The 26,057-nt window shown below is 34.8% G+C and overlaps 5 protein-coding genes across 5 annotated transcripts; 3 read left to right on the plus strand and 2 right to left on the minus strand.

Annotated features, from left to right (window-relative positions):
* Positions 1-1,592: 1,592 nt before the first annotated feature.
* Positions 1,593-3,661, minus strand: LOC106429755 (heavy metal-associated isoprenylated plant protein 37). The gene is made up of 3 exons (XM_013870507.3): positions 3,010-3,661; positions 2,832-2,907; positions 1,593-2,738 (listed from the first exon to the last, which is right to left on the minus strand). Exons 1-3 carry the CDS (start codon positions 3,046-3,048, stop codon positions 1,780-1,782), a joined length of 1,074 nt encoding a protein of 357 aa, XP_013725961.1. The 5' UTR covers positions 3,049-3,661; the 3' UTR covers positions 1,593-1,779.
* A 3,895-nt stretch (positions 3,662-7,556) lies between these two features.
* Positions 7,557-8,652, minus strand: LOC106429751 (heavy metal-associated isoprenylated plant protein 22). Its single transcript, XM_013870504.3, has 3 exons — positions 8,474-8,652; positions 8,306-8,381; positions 7,557-8,052 (listed from the first exon to the last, which is right to left on the minus strand). Exons 1-3 carry the CDS (start codon positions 8,558-8,560, stop codon positions 7,757-7,759), a joined length of 459 nt encoding a protein of 152 aa, XP_013725958.1. The 5' UTR covers positions 8,561-8,652; the 3' UTR covers positions 7,557-7,756.
* A 2,150-nt stretch (positions 8,653-10,802) lies between these two features.
* On the plus strand, positions 10,803-12,515 carry LOC106429820. The gene is made up of 4 exons (XM_013870581.3): positions 10,803-11,053; positions 11,133-11,226; positions 11,314-11,523; positions 11,667-12,515. The coding sequence occupies exons 1-4, from the start codon at positions 10,979-10,981 to the stop codon at positions 12,356-12,358; spliced, it is 1,071 nt and encodes a 356-aa protein (XP_013726035.1). The 5' UTR covers positions 10,803-10,978; the 3' UTR covers positions 12,359-12,515.
* A 440-nt stretch (positions 12,516-12,955) lies between these two features.
* On the plus strand, positions 12,956-15,944 carry LOC106429814 (pentatricopeptide repeat-containing protein At1g22960, mitochondrial-like). Its single transcript, XM_013870569.3, has 2 exons — positions 12,956-15,482; positions 15,556-15,944. Exon 1 carries the CDS (start codon positions 13,119-13,121, stop codon positions 15,342-15,344), a length of 2,226 nt encoding a protein of 741 aa, XP_013726023.1. The 5' UTR covers positions 12,956-13,118; the 3' UTR covers positions 15,345-15,482; positions 15,556-15,944.
* Positions 15,945-24,427: 8,483 nt separating this feature from the next.
* On the plus strand, positions 24,428-25,538 carry LOC125578394. The gene is made up of 2 exons (XM_048740970.1): positions 24,428-24,848; positions 24,922-25,538. Exons 1-2 carry the CDS (start codon positions 24,746-24,748, stop codon positions 25,323-25,325), a joined length of 507 nt encoding a protein of 168 aa, XP_048596927.1. The 5' UTR covers positions 24,428-24,745; the 3' UTR covers positions 25,326-25,538.
* Positions 25,539-26,057: the final 519 nt, after the last annotated feature.

Raw genomic sequence — 26,057 nt, forward strand, 5'->3', positions numbered from 1 at the left:
AATGGGTCCACTATCCTAATTTCTTACATGGATTCTTCATTTCATGTAAGTGTCCATTTGGTAATCCACAATAATGCACAAACCACACTATAATATTAACATTAGTAAGCAAAAAGACCGAACATCAAGTAAAGTTATTGCACCTACCAGGCTACCAAATGTTTCTTTGTTACTTCTTGTTGTAGACTTGTAAAGTCCTCCCTTAGTAAAAGTTTTTGGTAAAGAGTTATATATCGATAAAACATTTTACTTCAAACAGATATAACATATATCGATGATATATTTAATATGAATGTTTTTAAAAAACATTTTGTGAGAACTTATGTCTAAAACATTTTGTGAGAACTTATGTCTAAAACATATCAAATATCAACGCATTAATGAGAATTCTCTGGCTAATATAAAGTTGACCCATAAAGTGAGATATATCAACTTATCACTAAAAGCGATTGGACCATTCAAATATGACTATTCGTTGTGTAGATTAAAATCTTGGATGGTTGTCATAAGTAAGGAATCAATTAATTCAACACACAAACTGTAGGTTCTATACCATTTGCATTTAGATCTTAGTTTTTTTTTTGCTAATTAAACTTTCATTTAGATCTTAGTTAAAACTAATTATTTTACGAAAAAATAAATAAATTGTTTACTTTCTTCTATTCACTCGTGGGATCAGGATGGGCACATCACATCTTGTTCAATGGATGTTGTGGCTGTGAATAGAAGTGAGCTTTTATGCAATTTTCAAAAGGCTAAAGTTGTTTTCCATTTGAAACAAGATATACTCTTAACTTAACGTAAGCACCAAGTCACCAATGATCAAGGCATGAAACATAACCAATTCTTATCAAAGAAAAAAATACGCAACCACTTATTTCTGCGTTTGGTATGGTGATATATCGAATAGTCATACCAAAGTTTGATTAGTGAACGAAATGTGGTAGCCTAGATAGATCAAAATCAATATAACATTAAACCCACTCTATCACAAAAATAGACATAGTATGCTTTGCGATTTTGTTTGCATGTTTTTGTCACCTGGTTAAGGAATCTTGTGTGGTTATCGAAATATATAAAATTATAAATAGGTTTCTGTTTTTCTTTTTACATTGTGGAAACCAAGTTGGGCTACCTTTTATAGTCCCATACACTACGAGAAACTCTCGAAGCCCATTTTCTTAAATTGTTTTGGATTCTCAGTCTCGGAAAAACATCTTATAAATTGCAAATTTTAAAGACTTGATTGATGCATGACTGGCTAACACATTAACTTTACTAGTCCAGTTTAAAGAAAAAACGAATTGAATGTCGCAATAAATAAATTAGGTGACCCGTATAACGAGATACCTACCGAGAATCAGCCAGCAGGTGGAATCACTTTTGAGTAGATAGAGAGAATATCTTTTCCGAGGGATACACACAAACCACGTTCTGACAAAATCAACCGCCCTAAACGCTAGCTCCTCTACAAACGGTGGCAACGCACCAAACGCATTTCATGAATGTCACTCAATACGGTGGTGGTACCAAGAGCCAAGAGGCTCACGCAAAGCATCTATCATACGTGACTTAAAACACGAACAATCAAAAACGTTATACCAACACACTTCATACCAATCCAAAATGGCTTACATGACAAACGCAACAGGAAATAAGCCTAGTTGATAAAAGAAAAGGGAAATAATTGACACTAGTAACATATCACATTAGCCATAAAACAAAATAAAAGATACTCAAACCCAGAAGTAGAAAGATAACTTCCTTCGCAAGCAACACTTACATGATGTTACAGCTGCTGTTATTGCTAGTGTCTTCATCACTGGGCATGTTTGTTGCAGATGAATGACTAATTTGCTGGTGCTGGTCAGATGGGTAAGGGTAATAAGGATAATAAGTGTACGGACTAGGGGTGTAATTGTAGTAATACCCATTACTTGGAGGTGGAACGAAAGCTGGTCGTTGGTACATCATTTGTTGAGGCTGGTGATGATGCATCAATGGCCTGTTCTGCATGTTCATTGGATTGTACCCATTCATGTTCATCATCATGCTTGGTCCTCCATTACCATTGTTCATGTTGTGAGTAGTGACACTGTTGATGTTGTTTAACGGAGGCGCTTGAAGTTGTTGAATCCCGTTTTGAGGATTCACGGCGGCGTTTGTTGCTGCGCCGTTAAATCCAGCTAGACCCATGAGAGCTCCTATCTCGTTGTTTTCTACACCAGAGTTCACTTTTGCGGCGTTTCTCATCCTCATAGCCGTCGCCATTGCTTGACTGTTGTTCTGGTTCTGACTGTTCTGTTTTTGGTTGACTTTCTTTGATGCGTTGACTCCGTTGTTCCCATTGTTCATTGGCCCTCCTCCTCCACTGTTTTTCTTGACGTTTTGTTGCTGTTGATTCACCGCTTTAGGTAACTGAACCTCTCCGTCTTCTTCCTCGCCGCCGTCTTCATCTTCCTCCTCCTTGACACATGCCGCGCCTTTGGGGTTGTTTTTGGGCTTGAAGGTTTCAAGACCACTTTTCGCGGAGCCTTGCTTTTGACCCTTTTGGTTGTTCTTGATGACGTCATTAGTCTTGGGCTTCTGAGGTTGGTTAGGGTTTGTAGTTGGGTTTGGAGACCAGAGCTCGGCATGTTTGCCAGCTTTCAGGAGCTTGTTGATGAGTGTGGCCGAGTCAACAGAGCCTGAAACGGTTACCTTATGGTGCTCTGCTTCTACCTTTACGTGGTAAACTCCTGTTTATTGCAAAAAAAAACTAGACAATGTACCCATCAAGAATTCAGGAGAAGTTAAGCAGTAATGTTTTGCATGTTTGAAATAAGAGAAACCTTCGATCCTCTGAAGAAGTTTCTTGACTTTCTTGTTACAACCTTCGCAATGGATGCTAACTCTGAGGGAATAAGTCTGTGGTTTCATTAAAACATATATTATCTATAAACACAACGTAAGCTTAATCCAATAAAAGAGAAAAAAAAAAGAAGTGTAAAGTCTTTTGATTAAAAGTACCTGAATCTTTAGGAGCTTAAAATCTTCATCTTTAGTCATGGCTCAAGAAGAAAGAAGAGGAGAAGTGAGTAAAGAGGATGGCTGGAGAGAAAGGGTTTTTGATTTTACAAACTTTTAAGGCTTTGGAAAGAAGAAGCTCAAGTTTTGATGGTAGGCAATTGAGTGGAGGCTTTGGGTTTAGAGACTTTTTGCTCTAAAATCTGAAACAATGTTGAGTGAGTGAGTGAGGGAGACTGACAGCTAAAAGTAAAAACAGTGACCTGACCATTTCCCACATTAAATGTCTGAGTATTGGAGTTTAAATTGTATTTGAACAAAACATTTTAGAACTAAAAAATAATAATAAGAAGCATTTTGGATTGAACCTTCTCATTATTTCAGGGCTTATATTTCTAGTACGTCCAAGTATTTAATTAATGTCAATGAAGTTTTAAATTTTAAAAATGTACTATTAATAGTAGAGAATAAGAAAAGATGTCAGAAGAGTGCATGCATGCATGAAGAGTCGGGCCCAACGGTCTGTGTCTAGTCAGTGTTTTTGGGGTTTGCCTTCTCCCACACTCTTCTCGAGCTTCTCCCTCTCTTTCCCCAACCTTTTTCTCGTCCTTTTGATTATACTCCACTATTTATTTAGTTCGCGCGTGCAACTTCTTCTTCTTCTTTATTTTTTCTATTTTCCACTGTTTGAATTTATAACTATTTTGTTTTGGTTTTAGAAAAAAAGGGAGGGGGGCACATAACATTTGTTTTTGGTTTAAAAGTACCCTACATGCAATGCTACGACCTCGCGATATTTATATATGTCGTTCTAAAGGCCTGGAAATGAGAATATAAGCCCATTTCATATTGGGACATGACAATAAATGTATGTTCAATATTGGTCCGTTTGACCCAATTCACCTTTTATCCTTTTATCCCATCTTAAAAAACAATTCTGACCGCGCGCCCGCGCGGATGTTTTTATTTTCGATAATTAAATAAAATTTTTAATACACAACAATTTAATGGTTTCATTTGGATTGGATCGGTTCGGATAATTTATGGTATAGATCGGGTTTCTATTTCTATAAAATCCAAAATGGAACCGAATTATAAATAGCTTTTGTTTGGTTTAAGTTTAAAAACCAAAATATAGTTTTGATATAGGAACAGTTCAGATATTTGTGAACAATGATTTGGTTTTAGTTTTTATTTTTTTATTTGTGTTTTGGTTCTCGGTTCTCGACCTATCAAATTCCATTTAAACAATATATCTTGTATTTCATAAATAGCTGATTTAAATTTATTTTCAGAATATATTTTATAAATTCCCGATATTAAGACTATTATCATATTAAAATTGTTGCAAATACCAACTTAATATTTATAGAGTATTCCAATGTCTATAACTATGAATTTTTATTAGATATTTTTGATAGTATATAAATTAATATATTTTTATGTAAAATATATTTTGGTATTTGAAATATTTAGTAAATAGTAAGGACTGGAAATATATTCTTAAAATTTCGACATATTTGTCAATTTTTAATAATTTCTCTTAAAATCTATTCAAAATTTAATATTAATGAAGATTGGAAATATATTCTTAAAATTTCGACATATTTTATCTTCAAAATATTAGATTCACTCCTATTTATTTTAATTTCTTAAAAAGATATAAATAAACTTTTGGATTATTTATGTATACTGATGGTTATATATATATAATACATTTATTTATAGTGTATACAGTACTCTATAATAATTATAGTATTGATTTATAGAGTAAGGATAATGTTCATAATGGAGCATTGACTATTTTGAAAATTTTCCAGAATGTATATATTATAACATAGTAGTATATAAAATTATTTTAATATAGTCATATGTAAAAAAAATAAATATAACTATGTATTGAGATATTTCATCAAGTGCAAAAACCTTACTGATACTCTTCAATACATAAAAAAAAAAAATCTAAATTAATACTCTTCAGTATCATAAATTCATACCTAAGATATTTTTCTAATTGCTTGTTCAGTATTTTAATGACATACTTTAAATGAATATGCTAGAATAAAAGGATTTAAATTCGTTCAGTAATGTTTTGATGGAACTAATTTAGATAATATTTTATATGACCCACATTTGTTAATCTAATTGTAAATGACTAAAGAAACCGTAATGAAATATCTAACAAACCTCCTTATAATACAAATGTACTGTGTTTCGATTTTAAAATAGTTAAAATGATTTTATAATTAATATAGTAGTGTCAGACCAACATTTAACCAAGGAGCCTTTGTTTTTATTTATGCAGACCCAGTTAAACTGAAGCATTATCGTTAACAAATCACGTGATTTTAGGTTCACTTAGTTTTGTTATTTAAGTTTAAGTACACATAAATTTATTAGGCATGATTAGCAATCCAAGTTATAAAATGATAGTGTTTAAAGTTTAAACCCAATGACATTCGATAGTAAATATTAAGAAAAAGTAAGGGTTAAGTATTAATTGTACTTCACTTTTAATAGATTAGATGTAATGGATGCAATCACTTCTCGAAGGATTTTTCGACTTAATCTAATGTGCAAACTATGGATAAGATGATTACCTTATTTTTGTTATGATTATGCATAACAAAAATAATACACATGAACAGAATATAGATCACTATCATCTTGTCTTCTTCCCAAAAGTACACCTGAAATCATATTCTACAAAAAGCTATGCATAACAAAAACGAAACATATACTATAAAAGCACTCATGTATCAAAACTATATGTGATAGATTCACTCTAGATTTAAAATTTGCCACATCCAGTTGTCCAATATATGTTCCTTTCACGACAAAAATTTCAATTCCAAAAAGTCATATCAATATGGTTTGTATTCACATGATTTTGTTAGATCCATAGCCAACATTTCAATATAATATAAATCTGTTTCCGGTGGAAATTCATATATATATTCCCCGCCTTGATTAGTGTTCAAGTCGAATAATTTAGCCGTTCATGTCCCAAACACCGTACACGTTGCAGTATTAAAACAGAAGCTCCTTAACCCTGGGCCTTACCTGGTCGAAATATACTATCAGTATTATCGAAACATTGACTCCCAGTTTCCAAGTCTTCGATCTCTAGCTATCTTCTAGGCCACGCGTTTGCTGTGTGCGTTTCTGTCCATTTGTCTTTCTACATATATATCATAATCACATGCCATAATATTCAAGTCACCACCCGACAATTTGTACTTAAATGCCATCTGATTGTGTTATCATATTCCAGTTAGAGGATATATCTTTAGTTCTAATCTTCTAGACTTTAGTTGACAACAACAAAAAGATATATAAATGTATTCTGCTCTTTGCTTAGCTGTAATTTATTCGTTAATAACATACGTGTAGATGCTACATCGAACTTTATATAACTTACTCAGGTACTTACAGGTGTTTAATTTTTGTCAATTCGGCAAATAAATATAATTATATTGATATCAATCACAAGGTTTACTTATATCAATCACACAACATTGTTTAATAGCTACTTTAATACTTTTGTAGTAAGGTGTATATACATTTAAGAAAAATGTTTTAACTAACTAATCGCATAATTTAGTATTTTTCTTAACCAACCACGTAATATTATAAAGAGAAACAATTAATGAAATCGTTTTATACACAACAAGACTTGTCCCCTTACTGGTGGTCGGCAGAATTTGCTATGCTCCAAATTTTAATAAATTCTTCCAAGAAAATGACCACAAAGGAAGATAAGCACTTGCATATTGAATTATCTACTTTCGAATTGTATAATCAAACATTTGACTGAGTAACACATATTTTTATCTTCTTATCGGAAGACAACATTAGCGACATATCTAATTCCACCGAGGAACAATCCCATTAATTACGTAGAGATACAACAAGACCCACGAGAAATAATATCAAACGTAGGATCTTACACGTGTCTCCGTTGTGCAATGGAAGGCCATATATGGATAAAAAATTACACCAAAAAAAATATATAGATGGGATAAAAATGTTTGTTGTTTGGCTTTTTACTTGCCAAGGATTTCTCCAGCGTCATAGAATCTTTCAACTTTTTATTAACCAACCACCGCCTCCAAAACCCCTTTACTTATAACTTTATAAGTAATAGGATCAAATTCATAGATAGGATATGAATTTGATACGATTACTTTCTGTATATAGTATTTTTGTAAAGAACTATATTATTTGTTCACCGCCATAGTACGTTATCCTTTAATCTCGGAAGCTTTTTTGGGAATTATAAGGATGTTACCGTGAATGTCCCTCACACCAAAATAAAACATTTCGCAGTTCTTGCGTAAAATATGGTGGTGTTCAAATCTGATTCATGTAAACGTATATTAGTTTTGGGATGCTAGTAATCCAAATATATATCAACTAATTTTTGTTTCAGCTTGGTTTATCCCCATTAACACCTAGAATTATTATAATATGATATTTTTCAAGGCGTATATATATAAAGTTAATCTCAATCGAACGCTTACAAGTGTTAGTTGCTTGCATGCACAATGTAAACAAGCTAAATTATTCATTAAAATACAAGTAAATAAACCACTACTTGCAAGTAAACGCATAGTATGAAACTGATACATATCTATTACATGCTATTGGTACTATAAGTTTCTTTGCTTCTGATTCAATACACTAACAAGAAAGGTTCCAACATCAACTTTATAAGACGTTACCTTATAACGTCACGAGCTAAAATTATTCACATGATGGTGCAGGCGTTAGGGTTCTCGTCGCTGAAAAGGGACATGAGCTTATCGTCTGTACCTCCTGGCTGCGCCTGAGCCTGCTCCGACTTCCTCACAAAACCCGGTGGGGCCCTTTTGTCGTAAGCTCCAGCTGCGTACGGATAAGCCACCATAGTATATGGAACGTACGGCCATAGCTCAGCTTTCTTCTTCCCAGTGCTCTGCACTTTCTTCAACACTTTCTTAGGATCCACGTAACCACTCACCGTCACTTTATGCATCTTTCTATTCACTTCCACAGATTTTGCTCCTTCAAAATAAAAAGTAGTGATCAATATGGTTGTCTTTGTAAGTTTTCAAATATGAGACTTCATATAATATAAATCATGGCTATTATTACGCTTAAGCGAAATTTCGTGTCAATGATAATTTACTTGTAGTACACAATTAATTAGTGTCCTAAGTTGCTAGCCAATACAATTGAATTGACGTATAAAATCTCTTATATGAAAAAATTGGGTCGTGTTTGACTACTAGAGAAGCTTTTAGTTTCAGGAACAAACCTTTCATGGAAGAAACTGCGTTCTTGATTTTGCGTTCGCATCCGTCACAGTCTATCTTTACCTTTATATTCACCGTCTGCTCTTATCGTATTGAGAAAATGAATAAACATTGAATTAATTAACGAGGAAGTAAGAGATAAACGGAGTCGTTTAGAGATTATTAGTTACCTGCATGACTTTACGCTTCTTCCGTTTTCTTATTGAGACGTAGAAATGATCAGAGAAATAGCCAGAGAGAAAATTTAGAGCTCCCATGTTTACAGACACACGAGAAGGGAAGAGATATAGAGAGAGGGAGAGAGGGAGAGAGAGAGAGAGAGCTAGCTCGTAGTGGATCGTATGGGAGCAGTGTCTATATATATAGGCGGGTGAAAATTATGTTTCGAGGATTAGCAAACAAACATATTATTTCTTGATGAAGTGAGCATTAATTAAGTGTCATTAGGTGTAACGATAATAATTTAAACTTGGAGATGTCTCTCTAATTGATGCGACCCTCTAAAATATTTCCTGGCGGACAACGAGGCTGTAATTTCCTAGGTTTTTCCTTTCACTCATCGGGTCATTTTCATATTTTCTTAACGGATAATTGTTCGTGTCAATAAACTTGAATGATTTATTGAAAAGTTTGGTCATCGAAGTTACCAGAGGGTCAGCTTATGTAGTATAAGGCGACTTCAAAGAAAAAAGTTGCAAAGCATCCGTCTATTAAACCAAATAAATCCAACTTAACTATTATAGACACTTTTAAGGATGTTTTTTTTGGTCTTGTTTCTGTCAGTTAACCAGCTCTGAGCTTATACCTATGAAAACTGGAGACAGGCTTGTGTTTTACTTCCGGACAACAGTCTTTTGGTTGGTTGTCTGGATTTGCAATTATCTTGCAAACATAAGATGAAAACGGAAAACATATGAAGTACGTAATATGATTGATGCTATAATTTTCTCTTAGGATTGATATTATTTAATTCGGAGTACCACGCAAGATGCATTTGCTACATACACTACTATTACTGAATAATTGAAACATTACTTATATATAGTAAACAAAATGGAGCCACCTACCGAAATAAAAAATTTATATACATATATCAATCAGCCAATGCAGGAGATGCATGCATTTTACATTTTTTCCTATTCCATCGCGATTGCTTTAGTCATTGTAATTCGTCCAAAGATCTTCTTGCATTTAAATATATAGATCTATTTAACTTTATCCTTTTTTCAGCAAGATGTAACTTTATGCTTTAAATCTTGATTTGTCTTTATGGCCAAACCATATTTTTCTTCTTAGATTAAACAAGAGAACGTATTTGGAATCCGTTTGGTTAAATATGAAAGACATGAGGGTCACAAGTAGATAGGCTAGGCTTGTGGTGAAGATCGGCACAGAACTCATGAGCTTATTTGCACAAATTGACGGTGGATGCATATGACATAATAGATGATGAACTAACATAGTGCAGTGCCAAAGGATATACATACACCTTTGAAACATTAACCATATCTTTTTCACAGTGCAGTGCCAAAGGATATACATACACCTTTCATATTTTGTGATGTCTTTTACACTTCAGGTATTTAATTATAGACCAACAACTTTAGAAAAACAAAACTGATTTGACAGAATATTTGAAATTTACAGAGTCGATTGTGCTAAAAAAAAACTTATTTGGCAAAATGGTTTTAGGGCAGATTAGGTTGAAATTTTGGTAAACGTCCCTTTTACCTATTCGGTAATATCTTCTCCTATATTTAGTGGTGCAAGGCAACTTGTGGATACGATTTATCAATACTCCAGTAACTTGTGGAGACCAATGACTAATGATTTGATTGTATGGTATATCATGCATTAAAAGATATACTATAAATAATATAATTTAATTGTAAGGAATATATGGTTTAAGACCATACGAAAAGATATTGTAGTGCCCCATCGATAGAGGAGAAAAGTCGTATTCAACACTCGTTACGATCCCCAGTCTTTCACTCACACCTTATGAACATGACATCATCAGTCCTACATCATTTGGGTGATGATTTAACTTTCATATTGTGGAAACTCAAGACTTACAAAACGAGTTTTTCGTTTTTTTTTTGTCAGCTACGAGTATTTCGTTTATATACTTATTTATTAGGATTAATAATTGAGTAACTTTACTAGATACCAATTGCATTTTTATAAAACAAGCTTATATATAGTTTTTTGACTGAGTACATGAAAGTTGTCTCGAAAGCTCTAGATACATGATGATGCACACAACTTTGATAAAATAATGTACATAGTCAGAATCATGTAATTCAGTTGTCACGTGAGTGGGTCTTTTTATTAAACATAGTTTTTAACCCTACATAGTCAGGATTCCATCAACATAACATGCGTGTAATCCTAGTTCAAAAGAAGAAGAAGCCAAAAAAAAAAGAAGAAGAAAATCACAGTGTCGAAAATAATTAACATCAAGAACAGCCTTTAGATGTATCCTCGTCGTCAAGCTAAATTCAAAACAGGCCCAAAAGGCCGAAAACCCCAAAAGAACCACTTTTAAAAAGGCTTTCTGAAACGACGCCGTTAGTAACCGTCAGAAAAGCTTCGTGCAAAAACCCTCCTCTGCTTAGCAACTAGAGAGAGAGAGAGAGAGAGGCGCAAGAGAGCTGAAGGAAGAAGAAGAAAAAATGGGGAAAACAAAGAAAGAAGATCTGAATCAATTTCTAATTGCTCATCTCAACACCATCTACGATACTCTCCAGGTCAGTGTTCTTATTAAGTTTCCTGTTAATGAAATTAGAATCGTAATTAGACACGAACTATACTAAACTCTTCTTGCAGTTGTTCGAACGAACAGCGTCTCCGACAGAGGAGAAAGTGAACTGGAACGATGTTCTTCAGATGTCTGATCACCTCTCTAGACAAGCCACCATAGGTTCCTTTAAAAAAGACTTCTCTTTTTCATTTCTTTGTTTGATTGCTTCCCTCTCTTTTGGTAAAGTTTGTATTTAAATTTAAATAGTGGGAATGCTATGGAGTGGAGAAGCTCCAAAAGCTGAGTCACTTAAGGAGACTATGGAGTCTTACTTCAACGCTCTTCAAGGCTTCTTACTTTGTTGCCATGGAAGCACTGTTGGTGCTGGCCCTACTCTTTCTTCACTCATTCATCTCTCCGTCAAGAAGATCGTCGATTCCAGCTTCAGACTGTTGCAGGGTTCCGTCTCCTTATACGGTATATTACATGTTTCCTCTCTTCTCCTTCTTCATATTCAAACCAAGAAGAAGCTTAGATGAAATGTTCAAAGCCAAAGGCTCTTACTTTTACTAGTGTGTGATCAAGATTACTTAATCGTGATTGTTTTTTTTTACAACTAGAGGGATCGTATGAGAAGGACAAGAAGCCGTCTATACCGCAGCTCTCAGGAGCAGTGTGGGAAGCATGCTCGAGTTTCAAGAAGGTTCCTGCAACAAACATCACTGCCATCGGCAGGGCTATTACTCAGGTTGCTGTTTCTATGAAGGATGTTCTCAGGGAGATGAAAGAAGTGAAACCAGCTTCACCTGAGGATGAGGCATCTGGTGATAACAACAACTCAGATGATGACGAAGATGATGATGATTTAGGGAATGATCTGTCTCCTGAAGAAATGGAAGTTGCTCAAATGGTAGCTGAGATTGTGTCTGAGACCATCATTGTGATAAAAGAACTCATCCGAGTTATCACCGGGATGATCAAGCTGGAGAATCCGAAAGATAACAGCGGGTTTGTGGACTCGCTTGAGAAGCTACTGAAGCTGTGTAAAGGAACTGGTGATCAGATCGATGAGATCGGAGCTTGCGTTTATCCTCCACAGGAGATTGTCAAGATGAAGCAAGCGCTGAAGATAATACAGGGAAATCTAGACGAAGTCGAGGCTGAGGTTGAGGGTTTGAAGAGTGCTTCAGAGGCATTTACAGGAGCTTGCGGGAAGCTAAGAAGCTCGATGAAACATATGGAAGGTGAGTTAGACAAGAGATGTGAGGATGAAGTAGTTGCTGGAATGCAGAATGTTACTCTTGGCAGTTAGAATGTTTGGGATTTTGCAAGGTTTCTTCTAAGTTACATTTTTGTGTGTTTTTATTACAGTAAAGTCGTGTACTTTTATGTTCCTGTCGGAAAGTAGCATGTGTGTTTTTAACATTCATGTAATATGCATTGTTCAATGCGTTGCGTTACACTTCCTATAAGTTTAGGATGTAGCTTAGATTTTGCTTTCGTATCTTACCAAACTTGGAACAATGAAAACTTCATTTTGGAAACTAGATACTGGGAATAGATTTGGAACATTCTATAGACAAGATCATGTGTGTGTGATCACGTCTATAGACTTTAGTGAGAAGGACTAGTAGGTAATTTCACATGATAATGTTTTCCCCAAACATTTTTGGGTTATGGCTCAACCGGTTATGGTTTTCTATATTCTCTTACTCTTCTATAAACCATCTATTGTAAATTTCATTTCGATTATGATCAGAAAGGTAAGCAGAGAACCGGATTTAACAGTGGTTTAAACTTTAACGATTTGAGACAAAATCCAAACCGGATCAGAAACTGGAAGGCAACGATTAAACCGATCCGGTTAAGAGAAACAATGAGATAAACCCTTGTTTTATTTTTTTGTAGCCTCCGGGAGAAGAGATTGACTGTCGCCGACGCCCACAGGGGAGGGGAGAGAGAGATGTCGTCACAAGGCTTCGTGGAACTTTAATGGCCGCTCCTCCTCCTTCTCCTTCTCCTTCAATTGATCCATTCCATTTCGCTCCTATGCGTTCCTCTCCGTCTCCTCAATGATCCTATGTCTCCGCCTCTGCCGCAGAGCTTCCAGATCCTTCTCCTCCACTTCCACTTCCAACACCAGCTCCCTCTCTAAGCTACGCTTCCTCTTTCTACCATCCTCTCCTCCCAATCCTGAGTCCCATTACGCTCATCTCATTTTGACTTCCCACAGCTTCAATCCCAATCGCAAGTGGTCTCCCCACCAGTTCCATCCCCTCGTTACTGACCCCGATCTTCTCATTAGAGTCCTCAACATGATTCGCGAGAAGCCCGAGATCGCTTTCCACTTCTTCAAGTGGCTACAGAGCCAGCGCGATCTCAAACAGTCATCCCTCGCCTTCGCTGCTTTGCTCGAGATCTTGGTTGAGAATGATCTCATGAGCAAAGCCCGTTGGGTCGCTGAGAGGAGCATCGATCTCGGTATGCACGAAATTTACGATCTTTTGATAGATTTGAGTGTTGTTGATAAAGGGATTGCTTGCAAGATTCTTGATCTGTTGTTGTGGGTTTACACCAAGAAGTCTATGGTGAAGCATTGTTTGTTGAGCTTCGAGAAGATGATTAGTAAAGGCTTCTCGCCTAGCGTTAGAATCTGTAACTTAGTTTTGAGGCTTCTTAGGGATAAAAAGATGGTTAACGAGGCTCAAGAGGTTTATAGGAAGATGGTGGGGCACGGTATTACGCCGACGGTTGTCACTGTTAACACTATGTTGGACACTTGTTTCAAGGCTGGTGATTTGGTTAAAGTTCCGGAGATTGTGTCTGAGATGGAGAGGGAAGTTGTGCCTAACGTTATCACGTTTAACACTATGTTGGATTCTTGTTTCAAGGCGGGGGATTTGCGGAAAGTGGCCAGGATTTTGTCTGAGATGGAGAGAAGAGAGGTTGATGCTACTGAGGTGACTTATAATATACTGATTAACGGATTCTCCAAGAATGGTAAGATGGAGGAAGCTAGGCGGTTTCATGGAGATATGCGAAGATCTGGATTCCCTGTGACAACTTACTCGTTTAACCCTTTGATTGAAGGGTACTGCAAACAAGGCTTGTTTGATGAAGCTTGGGAGGTTGTTGAGCTTATGCTCGATGCGGGTGTTTCTCCAACCGCATCTACTTATAATATTTATATACGCGCGCTCTGGGAGTTTAGAAGAACAGACGATGCTAGAAGGGTGCTGCTTGGTATGGCAGCTCCTGATGTTGTGTCTTATAACACTCTGATGCATGGATACGTTAAGTTGAGGAAGATTAGAGAGGCTTTTCTCTTGTTTGGTGAGCTGATTGTTAGGAACATCCGTCCCAGCGTTGTCACTTACAATACTCTAATGGATGGTCTTTGCGAGTCAGGGGATTTGGAAACTGCTCAGAGGTTAAAAGCAGAGATGTCCAGGCAAAGGATTGATCCTGATGTGAAGACGTACACCACTCTTGTAAAAGGATTCGTCAAGAAAGGGAATCTATCTATGGCTACTGCAACTTACGATGAGATGTTGGAGAAAGGGATCAAGCCTGATAGATATGCATGCACTACAAGGCTCGTGGGTGAGCTACAGCTTGGAGATAAAGACAAAGCGTTTCGTCTGCAGGAAGAGATGGTGGCTAAGGATCATAACGCTCGAGATCTGATCAGTTATAACGTTTGTATAGATGGTCTCTGCAAGGTTGGGGATCTGGAGGGAGCGATTGAGTTTCAGCGGAAGATTTATAGAGATGGTCTGGTCCCTGATCATGTTACTTACACCACGGTTATTCGTGCTTATCTGGAGAAGGGACGGTTTAAGATGGCCAAGGTCTTGTATCAAGAAATGCTGAGAAAAAAATTGTCTCCCTCTGTTGTCACCTACTTTGTGTTGATTCATGGTCATGCCAAAGTGGGGAGGCTACAACAAGCGTTTCAATATTCAGGCGAGATGGAGAAGAGAGACATTCGTCCAAATGTCATGACGTGCAACGCTCTTCTTCATGGCATCTGCAAAGCTGGTGAGATAGATGAAGCTTACAGATACTTCCGCAAGATGGAAGAAGACGGGATTCGGCCGAACAAATACAGCTACACCATGCTTATAAACAAGAACTCTGACCTTGGTAAATGGGAAGAGGTTGTCGAGTTGTATAAAGAGATGCTAGATAAAGAGATTCAGCCGGATGCTTACACGCGCTGGGCCTTGTTCAAGCATTTGGACAAAGACCATGCGTCACGAGAGGTTGAGTTCCTTGAAAAGATATTACGCAGTTGACGAGGGTGCAAAGGTGCTGCTGACTTTGAATGAACATATTTATTCTTGGAGCTGGCCGGTTTTGTCTCTGAGAAGTGCATACGGTTCAGTTTTACAATTACTATGCACAAAAGTCTTGTTGATGGCTCAGCTTGGTTGGTATGTACAAAACTCTTCTCTTGGCTTTCACAAAGACTTCTGCATTGTTTGTGATATCAGACTGTACTGCCAGCTTCTTCTCTAGGGGGAACGCAGCTCTGAGCTATGCCCGGAATCAATCCAATGTTGTTGCTCTTTTAACTCACTCTTACCTGCAACTATGGCATTATTATTTTACACAGCAGAGCAAGAAGAATAGGAATAAAAAGATGACCACATAAATGGGTGTTGTTTGCAAGAAGATTCATGTGTATTTGTTTAATTCTTTTAAAAACATTTTATTTTTGGGGGAAAGAGAGAAAGTGTGAAACACATAATTTCATTGTAGTACATTTATGGAAGAAAGCTAAAGTAACAAGGCTCTTCTTCTCTATACACCCTTGAGCATGTTTTAGGTAAACATTATTGTCAATGCTCTGTGCTCTCTTTTGTAATATCTGTCACACATTCTTCTTTCGGTCACTCTCTCATGAATCATGATACACTTCGGGTCATTTTTGTAATGATCATATGCAAAGCAATGTCTATCTATTTGCAGCAAAGAACCAACAAAATGATTATTCAAACCTAAACTTTCACTAACAACATCAAACAGGTTTACTTGTCTTTTTGGTTAAATATGTTTATATATATACTAGGTGTTTTGCCCGCGATGCGGACTTAACCATTTTTATAAATTTTTGAAAAGTTCCTTCTACACTATTTTCATTATACTAAAATAAATTTTAAAATAACTCAATATTATATTTTTAATTATATAATTTTTAAAAAATGATTTGATTAATATTTAATTATATAATTCATGTTTTTAATTTTTTACTAAAATACTTTTTCAGATAACAATACAATATATATAAAAATTATCTTTTTAAATTATAGATAATTCAATATTTTATTTTTATTTATATAATTAAGAATTTTATTTGATTAATATTTAGTTATATAATTTATGTTTTTAACTTTTTACTAAAAGACTTTTTCAGATAATAATAAAATATATACAGAAATTATCTCTGTTTAAATTATATTTTCAGATTTTGGATAATTATTACTATTATTAATTTTAATCAATTATCTAATCAAATAAATTAAAATTTCGTTTTTATTTTTTAACTTATTTATAGATTTTATTCATTAAGGGTATAAACGATATTAACCACTCTATAAAATTTATTTGATTAATATTTAAGTATATAATGTATGTTTTTAACTTTTTACTAAATTACTTTTTCAGATAACAATACAATATATATAAAAAAAATTTAATTATCTTTTTAGATTTTGGATAATCAATATTCTATTTTTAATTATATAATTAAAAATTTTATTTGATTAATATTTAGTTATATAATTTATTTTTTTAACTTTTTACTAAAAGACTTTTTCAGATAACAATACAATATATACAAAAATTATCTATGTTTAAATTATATTTTCAGATTTTGGATAATTCTTACTATTATTAATTTTAATCAATTATCTAATCAAATAAATTAAAATTTCGTTTTTACTTTTTAATTTATTTATACATTTTATTCATTAAGCGTATAAACGATATTAACCACTCTAACTTTTAACGTGAGAGCTCGATTCTAAAAATTTACTTCGAAATAGTATAGATTCTGAATAGTTGATAAAGTGTAATTTACAAAACCGAGTTTATTAACATTATTATTGATACAGAGTGATTGAAATTTGTTAATAAATCATAAACAATGCATTAATAATTTTCAAATGTTTAATGTGTGAAAACATGGAAATACATATTTATTCGAAACAGATGAAATACAAATTCAGAAATATGATCAAATGATTTTCACTAATAAGCAGGCAGCACATCAGATTAATTGTTATAAGCTAATGGACTTTTGATCGTTGGAAGGTTCAGCAATCTAAAGCAAAGCCCACATGTAATTGAAGATTCTATCCAAAATCGGCTAAAAAGATCACTAATTAGTGTGGATGAGTATCTGTTTAAGTCAGATAAATCAGATAAGCAACTTAGTAGTCTTGAAATCTTTTGAAGGGTGCACACAACTTCCTAGTCTTTGTACATTCTTTGTACATTATTTTCAAAGCAATTACAATTTTGGAATGCTCTCATCTGATTTGCAAAAAAATATTCCATCAGATCAAAAGAGCACATTAATAATGAATTTTTTTTTTTGAAACATAGATTTCTTCCAAACATATTTTCAAGGTAATGACTTTATAACTTAGAGCTTTATGAAAAAAAACTTAAAACTAATAGTTCAAATCTCAGAACTGTTCCAAAAAAAAAAAAAACTAAGTTTCCACTGGCTTCAGTTTCAAATAGCTATTCTCTCCACAGGATTCATTGCTGCATCTGCTGACATAACTCTGTAACCTTGTGCCGTTAGAATGTCAGTGGAAACAACAAAATCTCTATTCCTGGAAATGACCACCACAATCGCAGGAGGAGAATTATTCTTTGTCCAGAATAACATGTCCATAGTCATTCTCTTATTACCAGCTACAAAACTATAAGAAAAAGTTGAAGAATTGACCTGAAGGGACATCGATAAGATCAATACATGTCCTCTGGAAAGCTTCCTTGTGCTCAGGTTGAATACCAGTGCCATATAGGCGGAATGTCACGACAGGACCACAACATTTTTTCTGTCGAAGTTTGAGCATCAGATTGTGGAAGATCGATCGATTTCGCATCGGCATAATCCCAAAACACAACCGTCTTTACATTCCCAGTATTGCCACATAAAAACACAGAATAGTTTTTTCTTTTGTTAGAGAAAATTCATCGAACACTTGGTGGGCAAAACCTATATAACTCTCTTCAAGTCACAAATCTTCGACTTACTTCCAAATAAACAGAAAAGGAACCAACCACTAAACATCTTATTCCTAATTTCAATATCATTGAACGAACAAAACCCTAAGCTAAGCTGCTGAATAGAGAATTGTTAAACCAAGAAAGACACCCCAATAAGTAACAGTATTAAACCACAAACTCACAGAAATAGAACCAGATGAGAAGACAAGGAAGATAGAATCAGTACACTGTAGAGGACATTCTCCGTCTGCCAGGCAGAGAAAGTTTACCAGTCATCGACCCCGACCGACCGGACGGAACTTTGTGGTATGTTACATTAATTTTTTTTAATTCGTTTAAAATTCTTTTATAACATTAAAACTTAATTTATATTAATAAATTTGTTTTTTCCAGGTTTGGGATTGACGGATGTTTTGCATCGGACGTAACCGACACGATCAAAGGTTACTTCTCCATGCCACATCCGAACTGGAGTAAGACGCCTCACTACGTCAAAAAGACGTGGTTCAAAATTTACGCTCTAAGTTTCTATTAATTAAATATATATATATATACTTTAATTTTTTCATGATTTATATATATTTCTTTTAAAAAAGCTAATTATTAATTTATTTTTTCCAACAGCAAAAATATCATTGGGCCTTGGGGATCACTGAGACGGTGAGGAACTTGGGGATCACTGAGAAGGTGAGGAAGAAGTTTGTCGAGAAGGCAAAAGTTCGCTTATTGGACACGGTCTCCAACTGGAAGGGTGACTGTATCGTGAAGGGGTATGAGCGTGGCAAACCTGCTGAGCTCACCACGTATGTGTGGGATGACCTCATCCGATATTGGCATCTTCCTGTTAGAGTCGCCCAGTCTTGCTCTAACTCCCGTAACACGGTCGATGAACACGGGAACGGGCCGATGCTTCACACTACGGGCCAAAAACCCCCACGCCGGTGTCCGTTTGGAAATGGTAATTAAATATTTAATTAAATAAAACTTTTAATACATATTTATATATTTTTATATTCTAACTTTCTTAAATATTTTTTAGGCCAAAGAGACGGGACATTTCCCGTCTCTTGTGGAACTTTACGAGAAGACCCACAAGAACAAGGCGGGCGTATTTTTAGATGGCAAGTCCGAGCAAATCTACAACCACTTGGTTGCTCGGGTTGAAGACCGCCAGACCCAGCTGATCCAGCAGTCCACCGACAGATTACCCGTCACCTTATCTACACTTGAAGTGGATAAGATTTACGAGGAGGTAAATTTTCTAAATTTTTTTATTTTTTTATTATTCATTTAATTTAACTTTAAATTTTTATTAATAATATTTATTTTTTTGTTTTTAAGGTTGTCCCTAAAAAAAGGGATGGACGTTGGGGATTGGTTCCGTCAACGATGTTCCGAGAGCGACATCGTCTTATGGTCAGCGACGGGATGAGTACTTCTCTTTTAATAATATAGATATGTTTTAAGAGATATAAATTAAGATATAACAAAATTTAATTGTTTTCAACATAAATGAGTGTAGACTATACCCAACATCTGTCCAGACGACTTTACAGTAAGTCGTCCGTCTAGTCTAGTTCTACTTAAAAATAATTTAAAATTTTGGAAAATTTAGAGAGACATGACAGCTAGAGTTAGTGGTTTTGATGAAAATGAGGAGGGAGTTCACTTTGAAAAAAAAAAATTGCAGAGTAAACCCTTTAACCACATAGTTCCTACTTTCTGCTCTTCTTTCGTTGAACTTCTTCATCCTCGTCATCTACGTCATCAAAATGGACAAAATTATGAAGCAAATAGAACCGAATGTGAAATAGAAATGTCAAATAGAACTGAAGATGCGCACCTTTATATAATAGTCTCCTCGATTTGGAGTTCATCAGCCTGTGAAAGGAAAAATAACATGTTAACATTAAAAGTACTAACAAATTCAACACTTCTTCTGGAGATTACGATGTGGAGTATTTTCGATCTTGAATATCACCATATGCTTATATAGTTAGTTTAGGGAGAGGGTGACAAACGAAGGGAGCCAGAACGCTTTGATGGCTTACGATTGAAGGAGTGAAGAAGGGAGTTTAATGAGAGGGATGTATTGGTGGCTGACGCTACAGTGGAGCAATAGAGAAGAAGATGAAACGTCAATTGGAGAAGTGGAAACGACGAAGAACAACACAAAAGTGAGAGATTCATCGTTCAGCGTCTCGTTTTTTAGGGTTTCCTTTTGATTGGACTTAATGGATCAGAGAAATCAAACAAAATGAGTAAAAAAAAAGAGAAGCCCAACAATACCCAAATCTGTGTGTGACGTGGCAAAAAGCAACCTCCCTATTGGACAATTTTACTAGCTGATGTGGACGTCTTTCCTGATGCAAAAGAGAAGGTGAGGAAGAAGTTTGTCGAGAAGGCAAAAGTTCGCTTATTGGACACGGTCTCCAACTGGAAGGGTGACTGTATCGTGAAGGGGTATGAGCGTGGCAAACCTGCTGAGCTCACCACGTATGTGTGGGATGACCTCATCCGATATTGGCATCTTCCTGTTAGAGTCGCCCAGTCTTGCTCTAACTCCCGTAACACGGTCGATGAACACGGGAACGGGCCGATGCTTCACACTACGGGCCAAAAACCCCCACGCCGGTGTCCGTTTGGAAATGGTAATTAAATATTTAATTAAATAAAACTTTTAATACATATTTATATATTTTTATATTCTAACTTTCTTAAATATTTTTTAGGCCAAAGAGACGGGACATTTCCCGTCTCTTGTGGAACTTTACGAGAAGACCCACAAGAACAAGGCGGGCGTATTTTTAGATGGCAAGTCCGAGCAAATCTACAACCACTTGGTTGCTCGGGTTGAAGACCGCCAGACCCAGCTGATCCAGCAGTCCACCGACAGATTACCCGTCACCTTATCTACACTTGAAGTGGATAAGATTTACGAGGAGGTAAATTTTCTAAATTTTTTTATTTTTTTATTATTCATTTAATTTAACTTTAAATTTTTATTAATAATATTTATTTTTTGTTTTTAAGGTTGTCCCTAAAAAAAAGGGATGGACGTTGGGGATTGGTTCCGTCAACGATGTTCCGAGAGCGACATCGTCTTATGGTCAGCGACGGGATGAGTACTTCTCTTTTAATAATATAGATATGTTTTAAGAGATATAAATTAAGATATAACAAAATTTAATTGTTTTCAACATAAATGAGCGTAGACTATACCCAACATCTGTCCAGACGACTTTACAGTAAGTCGTCCGTCTAGTCTAGTTCTACTTAAAAATAATTTAAAAATTTGGAAAATTGAGAGAGACATGACAGCTAGAGTTAGTGGTTTTGATGAAAATGAGGAGGGAGTTCACTTTGAAAAAAAAAATTGCAGAGTAAACCCTTTAACCACATAGTTCCTACTTTCTGCTCTTCTTTCGTTGAACTTCTTCATCCTCGTCATCTACGTCATCAAAATGGACAAAATTATGAAGCAAATAGAACCGAATGTGAAATAGAAATGTCAAATAGAACTGAAGATGCGCACCTTTATATAATAGTCTCCTCGATTTGGAGTTCATCAGCCTGTGAAAGGAAAAATAACATGTTAACATTAAAAGTACTAACAAATTCAACACTTCTTCTGGAGATTACGATGTGGAGTATTTTCGATCTTGAATATCACCATATGCTTATATAGTTAGTTTAGGGAGAGGGTGACAAACGAAGGGAGCCAGAACGCTTTGATGGCTTACGATTGAAGGAGTGAAGAAGGGAGTTTAATGAGAGGGATGTATTGGTGGCTGACGCTACAGTGGAGCAATAGAGAAGAAGATGAAACGTCAATTGGAGAAGTGGAAACGACGAAGAACAACACAAAAGTGAGAGATTCATCGTTCAGCGTCTCGTTTTTTAGGGTTTCCTTTTGATTGGACTTAATGGATCAGAGAAATCAAACAAAATGAGTAAAAAAAAAGAGAAGCCCAACAATACCCAAATCTGTGTGTGACGTGGCAAAAAGCAACCTCCCTATTGGACAATTTTACTAGCTGATGTGGACGTCTTTCCTGATGCTCGTATTCCCCTTTTATTTATTGTATTGTATGATGTCTTGGCTCTATCATTTTCACATAGAACCTTCGTATAAATAGTCTTGTTCTAACAATATTATCATGTAACAATATATATTGATATAAAATGTTATATATAAAAACAAGCAAAGAAATATTTTTTTCATCATACATTCATTTACTTTAGTTAAAACCTAAAACCTACAATTTCTTTTGGAATTACCATTAGTCCAATATTTTGACTAAGAATTCATTAATCTTTACACACCATAAATTTGTGTTTCAAATTCTATAGACGACACAACTATGTAGATTATTACAGAATGTGTTTAAAAGAGATTTTCAAAACATATAGTACAGAATACCGTCACATCGTAAAACGATTTATGATAATGCGGCACATAACTTTATAAATATGTTGAATTGTCAGCTGTAAAATTATTTGCGATATTTTAAAAAAAACTTACAATAATCCAAATGTGAGAGTGATTTCTCTTTATTTTTAAGAGTTTCGTAGGTTTACAATTTACTAATACTCTTCTCTAGATGTTAAAATAATACTTATATTCTATAAAAATTTCGTCATGGTGGTGATTTATATTTCACATATTTTTTGCAAGTTGATTTGGAATCAAAAGACCTATAACATCACTTCTGACATCATTAAAAATTATATAATATATCATAATAGAATAATTAAATAAAGTATATGCTACAAGAACTTTAAATACTACAGTTAAATTTGGAATATTTAGCTATATATAAAAAAGGTATAAAGGACATGAATTTTTACAAAACAAGCATCAAGCTCTGTAATCCTAAGGAAAATTAGATGGTCCATATAGTTTTTGGGGAAATGGGCTCTAAAACATTATGTGGCAAAAGCATATAGCAGATAATGTATTTTTTTAAGATAAAAAAGATTTTACCAAGAAAAAAATATTTAGAATGAAAGCATTAATATCAATTTCTACTAATTTTCTTTTGCAAAAAAAAAACTACTAATTTCACACTAATATATTTGCACTTGACCAATTTTGATTCAGTTTCTTGAACTTGTTACATTCTTGGCTCAATTTTTTGAGATTGGACCTCATATATTTTCAGCCACCATCTAAAATTTGTCAAACATAAAACATAACCCATTAAAATATTAATTACCAAATATTAAACACATATGGTTTATAACAAAATTTTTAAATTTTAAATTTAATTTTAAACGGTTGCACAAAAAAAAAAGAATTAATTTTAAACGAGACAGTTTTTAAAACATGTTCTGAGCTATTCTATAAATAAATGAAACTTGTGAACCAAAACTGAAATTTTGGAACATTTAAACAAAAATCTTTTTTTTTTGTCGGCGTCGCTGTTTCCTATTATATAGCTGGATTGGGGATCGTTTTCTCTCTAAAATTGAAAATCTCTCCCAAATCTATCTCGGGAAATTGTCACAAATACCACATTCATAATACCACTTTTCATGTTTACACTAACCACTTTTACCCTCACTTTTAAGGAAGGGTAAAATACAATTATACCCTTAAGGTTAACTAATCTAGACTTAGGGTTTAGAGTTGAGGGGTGGGGTAGGGTTTGTGGAATGTGAAATTTATGATTCTAATAAATATATAAATACTTAGAAAATATATAAAAAATTTAAAAAAAATAGTTTCAAACATAATTTTCATTTTTCCAAAAGAAATTTGAAAAGAAAAAAAATTCAAAAATTTCTTTTTTTATAAAAAAGTTCGAATTTGAAAATGTATAATTCGAAAACATAAAAAAAAATTACATTTTTTTATTTTTTATTTTTTATTTATTTTTTTATTTTTTATTATTTTTTATTATTTTTTTCATTTTTTTATTTTTATTTTTTTTATTTTTTTATTTTTACTTAAATAATGATTTATTATATATATAAATAACAAGGGCATAAGAGTCTTTTGCCACTTAATGTAAAAGGTATTTTTGAAAATGTCTCATTAGTGATGGTAAAAATGAAAAGTGATACCATGAAAGTGGTAAACATGTAATTTCCCCATCTATCTCTCGTTATTGTTGAGCTAAGTTTGCTTAATCTCTCATCTGGTTTCGAGATGGATATAAAGAAGGAAGAAGCTTTGGTCGCGGCCGAGGTCAAGGATGCGGATGATGAAGTTGACTACGATGATGATTATTATGGTGAGAGTGACGGAGAGAGTGGCGATCCACTGTCATCAGACGAAGAAGAATCGAGGCGAGAAGATTTGCTTGGGTAGTTGGGTTGAAGATGGGTGAGAAGCAATTCGTTAAAGCCCCCATTACAGTCTTTTGGGATGTTCGGAGTTGTGGAATCCCTGAAGATTGTGATGCTTCTAGGGTCGTAACAAATATAAGATTGGCTCTCCATACGTATGATCCGTTTCTTCGGTTATGGGGATTGTAATCTTACCCCTAGGAAAGTCAATAACTCCATTTGTCGCAGCGGCATTACCTACCTACACGTAGATGCAAACGGTGAATCCCTTAAACTCTGTTGACTTATATATATGTATGATTGCTGCAAGCCTTTAACTTTTTTTTTTTTAAGGAGATAAGTATGCAGACTTTAGCATTATAACTGCGGAAATGTTATCCCGGGCACAAGAGTTTCCTTTCCCTACAAACTATCTGCTAATCTCGGGAGACACTAACTTATCTATTACTCTTAATCTATTGAAGAAGAAAGGGCACAATATACTGCTAGCACTGCCTAATGGACATGCATCAGGGCCTCTTATTAAGGATGCATCATCTGTGTGGTTCTGGGATACTCTCATGCTTGGTGGGCGCCCTCTCATCCCTAACCATGCAACTTCGCATACCACCTCTCACCCTGATGACACTGATGATGCATTGAGCCCGAGCCTGAAGCGCCAAAAGTGCTTTTCACAACATGGAAATCCAATCATGATTATTATTCTTGTGTTCCGCAAACCAGAAAACCTGTCTTAGTTTCAGTATTCTAAATAACCTTTTGAAAACTCGTATCTATGACTATGTTTTAGCATCTGTTCCTTGGTTGTGTGATTCTCATAACCTGTTTTTGCATTTCCTCAAATTTGCTTCGGTTGTGTGATTCTGATAACACCTCTTTTAGCAAACTCAAAAATCATATGCTAACTTCAGAAATGTGAATCAGTCCAGTTTCTCTTGATGTTCATCTTTCTTTGTTTTTGTTGGCTACCACATACATTCTTTCATGCATTGTTGTGTGTTTGGAGAACGTTAGTGTTGTCATCTTGGTCTTCTATTTCTGAAGGATGTTGACCTGAATGGTTCTAGTAGAATCAATCGTTGGTCCATGATGTTTTGAACGATATTGGTTCACCATCTTTAGAGATGGACGCTTGTAGAGTAGATTAAAGCCTATTGAGACATGCTTCTCCGTCTCAACCTTGACAAAGTAATCCTTCTGCCAAATTTTTTTTCTTTTGCCAAAACCGTAAAACCACAAAAATTCATTTTCCAATTAAAATCAGAAAAAATATATTTTCTGTCAAATTTGCTAAAACGTATTTTCATGCCAAAAACATATTTTCTCACCAAAAATGTGAACACGCATTTTGCCACCAAAAAGCAAAATTGCACCTTTTTCACCTGCCGGTCCGGTTTGGACTTTATAAACATTGTGTATTATTGCGAACTGTAAAGTTGGGAATCACAAACTCATCCCGCGCAGGTAAT

Source organism: Brassica napus, chromosome A9 (genome assembly GCF_020379485.1).
Source record: "Brassica napus cultivar Da-Ae chromosome A9, Da-Ae, whole genome shotgun sequence".
Classification (NCBI taxonomy): Eukaryota; Viridiplantae; Streptophyta; class Magnoliopsida; order Brassicales; family Brassicaceae; genus Brassica; species Brassica napus.